The 8,666-nt window shown below is 40.4% G+C and overlaps 1 protein-coding gene across 1 annotated transcript; it reads right to left on the reverse strand.

The window, feature by feature from the left end:
- Positions 1-852: 852 nt before the first annotated feature.
- On the reverse strand, positions 853-5,044 carry selenop2 (selenoprotein P2). The gene is made up of 5 exons (XM_085806010.1): positions 5,011-5,044; positions 4,026-4,280; positions 3,283-3,495; positions 2,833-2,941; positions 853-2,024 (listed from the first exon to the last, which is right to left on the reverse strand). The coding sequence occupies exons 2-5, from the start codon at positions 4,250-4,252 to the stop codon at positions 1,674-1,676; spliced, it is 900 nt and encodes a 299-aa protein (XP_085662136.1). The 5' UTR covers positions 4,253-4,280; positions 5,011-5,044; the 3' UTR covers positions 853-1,673.
- Between the last annotated feature and the right edge of the window lie 3,622 nt (positions 5,045-8,666).

Raw genomic sequence — 8,666 nt, forward strand, 5'->3', positions numbered from 1 at the left:
ACTGCAGCAACTCAAGTACCTTCAAGCTAAATCCTATACAGTGAAATTCAGAGTAAACATTATTGTAACTACAGGAATCTCACAATTAACAAAAAAAGTTACAAAAAAAAAGAAGAAGAAGAATAAAATAAAATGATATGATATAATATAATATAAATTGAAAAGGTCTTGTTTTTCTGATGTCAAAATTGATTTTTTTATTATCAGGAACGAGGAGACATAATTTTGGTAACACTTTATTTGATGCCTATCTCTATAAGGCATTATAACTATACTTACAATGAGTTATCGCACTGTATAACTACTGTTATAAACACTCATAAATGATCATAATGCTTTATAACAATAATCATAACACACTATAAAGCATTTTATCATGACTTATAAGGTCAGGTATTATAATACATTATAATTGTTAGTAACTCGCTGACAATGCTCACATCGATAATGCATTATAAATATAGTTATAATGTGTTATAATTGTCTTATAAACATGTATAACTATCATCATAAACACTCATAAATTATCAAAAGGCTTTATAACAATAAGCATAACACATCATAGAACATTTCATAGTGGCTTATGAGGTCAAGAGTTATAATGCTCTATAATGTGTTATGCTTATTGTTATAAAGCCTTATGATAATTTATGAGTGTTAATAACGATGACCTGACCTATAAGTCATGAAAAATGCTTTATAGTGTGTTATGAATCAATTATATATATTAGTTATAAAGCACTATGATCATTTACGAATGTTTATAATAGCCATACAGTGCTATAACTGCATTATAACTCATTATAAATGGTGATAATGCATTATAGAGATAGGCGTCAAATAAAGTGTTACCATCATTTCTATCAATAAATTCTGACTACACGGACACAAACATGTTAATTTCAATGCTTACAGAGATGAAAGGCAATGGTTAAATGTGTCATCCTTTAAAACCAAAACCATGCTTTAAAATTATTTCTACATTCAGGAATTCAAGCATAGAAAACCTGCAAAACTGAGCAATAATATAGGTGAATGCTGTGATACTACATATCACACTAAAGTAAACTTAACTTTTCGTTTGTTCTTCGGCACACACTTCATGTGAATCCAGTAGGCAAAGTAGATTAAAGATACTGCAGCCTCTGTGTGGTGATTAGTACTGAGTGACTGGATTAAAATGATGAATTAATCTTCACATCAATTTTCAAATTCAAGCATATGAACAGCAAATCACCGCAGGAAACAAAGGATTAATAAGAGCACAAACAGAACTGGCAGGAGAATTGAATCTAGTCTGGGCAGGCGCCTGACTGAGGTCTACTCAGCTGCAGCTCGCTCCGTCCTCTGGCTCTGTGTAGACAACAGCGGCTGTTGGTTCACCCACCTCTCCACACGCATCCATCCACAGCCCCCTGCAGGCAGGTTTTAAACTGAAGACGTCATTAACTGGAGGAGGTGGGACAGAACTGCCTGCTTTATCCACACAGAGGGGTGAGGTATGGAGGTACTGGAGGAGAGACCACAATCTGGTCCCTGTCCAAGACCGATTCAACTGCTCAGTGAACAGCTCATCTGCAAACACTGAATTACTGCTGTTAAAATAGAATAAAAACCAAAAGAAGTTATAATGACTAAAAATGAAAGCAGTAAAAACCTAATAATTTAACTCTCTAGTGTTGGTGGTGATGATGTTGAGGATCATGATGATGATGATGATGATTATTAAGAGGATGAGTATGAGTTATATTCTGGCTTGTATCCTGCACATCCTGTGACTGATTGTGCTGACCGGTGTGCTGGCGATGCTGGTGATGCTGACGATGCTGGTGATCATGATGATCATGATGATCATGATGATGATGATGATGGCTGTGCTGGTGTGTTCCAGGTTTGTTGTCTCCCTCCTCTGGGCCATCAGTGTCCAGCTGGATTGTGGGGGATGTAGTTGGTTCATTGACGTCAAGCTGTGCTGTGTCATTCTTCACTGTCCTGTTCTGACCATTTGGTAAAGTAGAATGAGCCTGGAAAAGATAAAATATCTGCTAGTTCTTGATTTAACACTGTTAAACCAGACTTTATTTATTTAACAATAATATATATATATTAATATATAATAAAAGCAATAGAAACAGTTCCCACCCTTACATGTAGTTACCATGTTACCATGTAGAGGACATGTGTAAAACATGTTACCACATGTGGAAAATGGGTTCACCTGGGAATTCACATGTGATTCACATAAAATTGGGCCAAATGTTTCCCATGTGCAAATAACGTGATTCCCATGTGCAAAATTTTGTGTGGTTTTTCTGTATTCACACAGAGATGTAATTAATTAAGTTATAAATAAAACAGTAAAATAAGAAAATAACATCATGAACACCACAACATTGACATCAATCAATCAATCAACTTCATCATGGCATCATGCCTATTTACGTATCGACCTAACATGACATTATATAATCAGTTTCTCATCTATTAAACATCAATCTCTTAGGTTTGTTTTGGTCTCCACCAACTCCTAAGACAAAACTCTATTTCTAAATGGTCCACTATGTGTTCACACAGTTAGCGAATTGCCAACATTGTCTGTTTGGTCCTGGAGAAGTTGTGTATAGTAAGTTAATGAGAGCAGAGGGCAAAATACAGAGATAAATAAACAGGCTGAACGGCCTCAGTGGACTGACTTAGAGCTGCTACAAGTGAAAGCCAATATGTGATATATTTGTGAGAATGAGAATTTCCTTTGCAAAGAAGCAGTGTTAATATTTATAACTACTTGTGTGTTTGCATGTGTATGTGTGAGTGTTTTTGTGGATTACTCACAGAGCAGTTGCAGATATTTTTCAGATAAGTGGCTCTGATCGCAGCCTCTACGTAGGGGTAATGCAGGAAACTGTACGGCAGCACTATGTGGAAGGTAAGGAAACCACACCTGGAGAACAAGGAGGATGTGATGCATAAACCAACAGGTCATGTTTTTAACATTTCTTTTTTTTGGGACATCTTGTTGTGTGTTACTCTTAGATAATGTGATCGCTCGGTATGGTAAACTGAAATCGCTGGAAATTTGTATTATTTATTTTCATTTATCAAATAAAAAAAACCACAGCTTCAGAGCATAAAAACTGGCAGGACAACAGTGTTGGTCCACACTAATTTATACATTTGATGTTTTCTCTTCCTCATATCAAAGAGCTGAGACCCTGCTAAGGTCGTTTTCTATCATAAAATCTGAATTTGATCATGGTATCCTGGAGCGGTGGCTGCTCCTACCTATCATAGACCAGGAAGTCATCTTTGTCACCATCCAGAGCCTCCCACACGTCATCTTGAATGGGTGACTGCTGGTACACGGGAACACCGGGGGGCGCTCTTCTCTTCAGCTCCCAGTACATTGCTCTGGAGTGAGCCTCTTGCTCATTCACGATCATGAAGGACACCTCTGTCAGGTTGCTGCGCTTCAGCCTGTCACGCAGGCCTCTAATACTGCAGGGGAGGGAGAGAGAGAAGAGAGAAGGCTGTCATTACACACAGTTCTGGAGAAGTTGCAAAGTCATTATTTTTCTCACTGATATCTCAGATATTGCATAAACACTAACCCTCAAACGAAAAATGGAGTGGGGAAACAGGTTACACAGTCAATTCCGATAATCTCATGAATGCAACCAGTAGCAGAATACACAATAAATTATATCGCACATGCTGAAATATATGTGATAACTTCTGTTAACGCAAATATGCAATATGCAAATATGCAATATGCATTTTTGCACAAAATGTGCAGCAGTGTTAAGCTCCACATGAGAGACGTCATTGTCTAACCTGCCAAGAATATGGAAGTGAGGAATGAATGCACATAACAGAACAATACAATATAACAGATACAGACCAAGCTTTGTGGCGAGCTTGATCTTAATCTTGTCTTGACAAGTTTCTCTATGCCCAGAGGGGAGTTGTATAACGCTGTGTTATCATTTGTGCGCAACAAGGGTGACACTGAGAGTCTGTTTTCTTACTTGGAGGCCTGAGTGAGACAGAACTGTCAGCTGGCCTTCAGCAGTGCCACCACTACCACCTTTCCCAGCAGCTTTTGCATGGGTGCCTCTCCCTTGATCTGCCAGTTGGGGGCAGGTTGGCAGATCCTCGAGGCATTATTGTCCCCCTCCACCACCAGAGTGACATGGGAGGCCCAGAGCACACCTGGCAGGGCTGCGTACAGCCACAGAGAAGAGAGTGAACGCATTGTCCCTCCCCGGCTGCAAAGACCAACTCTGTGTGGGGAAAGAGTAGTGTGATGATACTTATAATCCAACAAGAAGCACTCATAAGTAGGGTTATAACATCAGTAAAGTTGAATCATCAGCTATGATATTGTAAAAATATAAATGTTTTGAACACAGTGTAGGCTATGTGCAGAGCAGCATGCAGCGGCAGGCAGTCTGGTCTAAAAACAGAGTCCGTTTTTGGCAGGTTTGTTCTGCCCTGAACCAAATGGCCACTCAGTCTGATTCCAAAATGATTAAAAAGTACAGAGTCTTTGTCTCCCTCATCATGCGGAGATAATCAACAAAACTAGCTTATTGTGGGGTAAGCAGCCAATAGACAGAAGAATGTCCAGACAAATGGACGATCAGGCTGGCAGGCTGACAGGCAGGCAGAGACAAAGGGAGCCAGGAACAGAGATACTGTGCTGTCTGGACAAACAGGGTTTGGATCAGATGTTGTCAAATACAGTATGTGGTTATTTAGGTATGGTTTAAAATTACTATAGATATTAAATGCAAATTTGATTAAATCAGAACATCACTGGAAAACAGTCCAGTTTGTGTGTCTCACAAGCAGAATTTAGTCTAGAAATACAACCTCAAGATTAATGTGGAACTAACAAAGTGATACCAATCTGTAGCAAAACATGCAAATACAACTGCACTGACTTTACAAAAAAATGCACAACAGTTAGTAAAAATAAAACCAAGTATGAGCCCAAAGTTAAATGCTTACCTCTGCCCTCTCGCTCTGTCCTCAAACACTCATCAACAGACAGTAAACCCCTGTTGTTTTTAAACCCTTTGGGGTTTCATAAGCACTTCCCCCAAATCAAACAGAGAGAGAGAGAGAGAGAGAGAGAGACGGGGGAGGGAGGGAGAGATAAAAGGCGGGAGATTTAAATGCCAAAACAGGATGTGACTTACAGGACAGTCCTCTTTACACCCCATCACAAGACAGTTGTAAACAAAAGGCTCAGAGCTGGTGCATGTGCCATTGCTGAAGTCTGTATATGAATACTGGCAGACCCCAGGATCAGTCTATCAAAAGTATTTAAAACCAAATGTCTTTCAGACAATAACAGAATACGAGCTTTGTAAATGAATCAAATGTTTCCTAACAGATCATGGTGATGATGATGTTGTCAATGTGACATCTCAAATTGAGCCCCCAGGACAGACTGAGATTTGAATCACTGCAAAAGTGAAGCGCTGCAGACTGTTACTATCCGACCAGCACTGCTAACCAACCACTAACCACAGCAAACAATGGAAATAACAAATCCTGGAATTTTAGATAAAGTCCAAACATACTTTATGTGACCATCAGCCACGAATGTAAGTTCGCTGGATGTCTCTTTACCGTCAGATAGGCCTACAGAGCAGAGAGGTCCTGACAACTTAGACAGGTTCAGAGATCATAGTCTAATATTCTGCTATTCTTGTTTGACTTTGTCTATTTTAACTTAATGAATTGCACTTTATTTGTATTCTTATCTATTTATTAAAACGGAATTTGTCACCTGCCCAGAGAGAAAAAGAGATACTATATAGGACGACATGTTATGTCCTTAAGGACTGTGCTGCCCAGCTGGCTGTGCCTCTCCGTACCATCTTCAACCTGAGCCTGCAGTCATGTAGGATCCCTCTTCTCTGGAAGACCTCGTGCCTGGTGCCGGTTCCCAAAGTGGCGAGGCCAGCAGGAATCAGTGACTACAGACCAGTAGCCCTGACTTCTCATATTATGAAGACTCTGGAGAGACTACTACTTCGCCACCTTCGACCTCAAGTACAGCATTCTGTGGACCCCTTGCAGTTTGCATACCGGGAGAACATTGGGGTGGACGATGCAATCATGTTGCATCGGATTTACTCCTTCCTGGATGAACCTAGGCGATATGTGAGACTGCTGTTTCTAGACTTTTCCAGTGCCTTTGACACAATTCAACCTAGTATTGTGTGAAGAAGGGACAGGAAGATGAATACAGGGACCTGGTGGGGGCGTTCACAGACTGGTGCAACAAGAACAACTTGTTGCTTAATACATCCAAGACCAAAGAAATGATTATGACTTTGGCAGGTCCAAGAGATCCTTACGGCCTGTGACTGTGGATGGGGTGGACATTGAGAGGGTTCAGTCATACAAGTACCTTGGAGTACACCTTGATGACAGGCTGGACTGGTCCGTACACACAAATGATGTGTACAAAAAGACACAAAGCAGGCTCTTCTTTTTGAGAAGACTCAGGTCCTTTGACATCTGTAATGTAATGCTGCGTATGTTTTATCGGTCTGTCATTGCAAGTGTTACATTCTTTGCTATTGTCTGCTGGGGTAACAACATCAAGGTCAGGGACAGGAACAGACTAGACAGGCTCATCAAAAAAAATGTAGCTCTGTGATGGGGGAGGGAGCGGAGCCGGTAGAGGCTGTGGTTAAAGCAGAAGTAAGTGATATTTTTGTGTTATTATAAGTCTTAAATAGTTATATCTTCCGACAGCAATCACTTACATAGAGTGTTTGGTCTGAAACACGGGTCTCTCAGTCCCTCTGCTCTGCTCTGAGCCGAGGAGAAAACATTTATCGTATCCTACAATTTTTATCCAATGAGGAGAGAGAACGGCATGCAGGGCTGTGTGTGCAGCCAAGGGATGCGCGTGAATGTGGTGACGTAGGGACGAGGACTGTTATGGTGCGTTCAAGGCAGCCCGTAACTCGTGTTTTTCCGACCTGTGAAGTCGTACCAGTTCGATCTGGTACGAGTTCACGGGTCGGAAGTTACGAGTGGCCGTTATAGTGACTTTCACAGGTTAAACAGGTCAGAAAAACACGAGTGGGTTGCCTGGAACGCTACAAAGTCGTAAGTTGTGACTTGAAGCTGTAATTTACGGTTTCAAAAGCCTGCCTGGAACGCAGCATTAGCCAAAACGACCGGATCGCTTACTTCTGCTTTAAGTGGAGGATGGGGTGTAAGTTGAAGACCATCCTGGGTGACCCCCAACACCCTCTACACAAAACCCTCACAGGTCAGAGGAGCAGCCGCAGTAAAAGGCTCATCTCCCTGACCTGCAGAAAGATTTAAGAGGTCATTTGTTCCTGCTGCAATCGTTTTATATAACACTTGTTAAAATGTTTTTTTGTGTGTTCATCTTTTTTGTGTCATTGTTGTGTGAGTTACTGGACTAATTTGAATTTCCCTGCTAGGGATGAATAAAGTATTCTCTATTCTATGTTGGTAAAAACATGGTATTCAGTATATAGCATATTAGTTGATATAGAGGACTTTTCTCGCACTAAGTACATAACTGACATCTGTGTCTGTTTTCATTGCCATCTGCATTTATTATGCACCTCCTCCATTTCCTTTGAGTGTTGCTTTGTGGGTGTAGGTTACGTCAACAGTAGGCTACACTCAACAGCACTTATGCGGTATGTACTCACCGTGCTTACTGACTTTTCCCATATAAGTAGTACACTACACATTTGAACATGTTTGTTTTTCTTTTGTGCTCATGTAATTATCTGCTAGCATTTCTATCCAGATCACTGTTGATCCTGGTAAAGTAGGCACTCAGCATGACATGATATTTTTAACTTTTGTAATAGAGTCAATATAACTTCCTATCTGAGCCACTTATTAAGCACAGGCTCTTGTAGAGCAGCAGTGTTTCACCTTTGCCATATGATTGTTTTCAGCCGTTAGCAGCTTCAGAATTGTAATGTCAGTCTGCCTGTTACTTTAGTCCAGATTGGGTCTTCAACACAAACTCAGACAACGCAGACTTCTCCTCTAGCACCACTACGAGGTTGATCTTTGTCGCTTCATGCTAAACATCTCAACAACTATTCAGATAGTGCCACCATCAGGTCTGGAATTGAACTGCTAACGTTACAGTATCCTGTTGAGGAAAACATCTGCAAAAATAAGCAAGATTTCCATTCGTGGAATTTTCAGTGATAATTTGATAATGTCTGCATACTGGTATGGACATCTGTAAGGAGAATATAGTTTATACCCAATTGATGTTAGCATGTTAGCATTGTCTTTATGTTAGCCTGTTGATTTTGGCATTTTTCCTGACGGAGCTAATCGCGTGACTGCTTTGTTTACCATCAGGACTTTAGTGTTGTATATTGATCTCATCATTGAGTAATATTTGCTTTACTATATGTGAGTCAGGCTTTGGACTGTGTAGGGGTGAATGTCACCACGACAAACAAACCCACCGTTCCAATCTTGCATGAGGCAAGAAGCCAAAATCAATGAAAGTCAAAGTGAAAGAAACAGATGTAAACTGTTCTCTCTACAGCACATGTACCGTCCTGTACTTAAGTTAAGTGTATTCTATACAAAACCTGAATGCAGCACTTGTCTATTGTATTTTGTCTTTC

This window comes from Trachurus japonicus, chromosome 17, assembly GCF_045865225.1.
Source record: "Trachurus japonicus isolate A0001 chromosome 17, Traja_1.0".
Classification (NCBI taxonomy): Eukaryota; Metazoa; Chordata; class Actinopteri; order Carangiformes; family Carangidae; genus Trachurus; species Trachurus japonicus.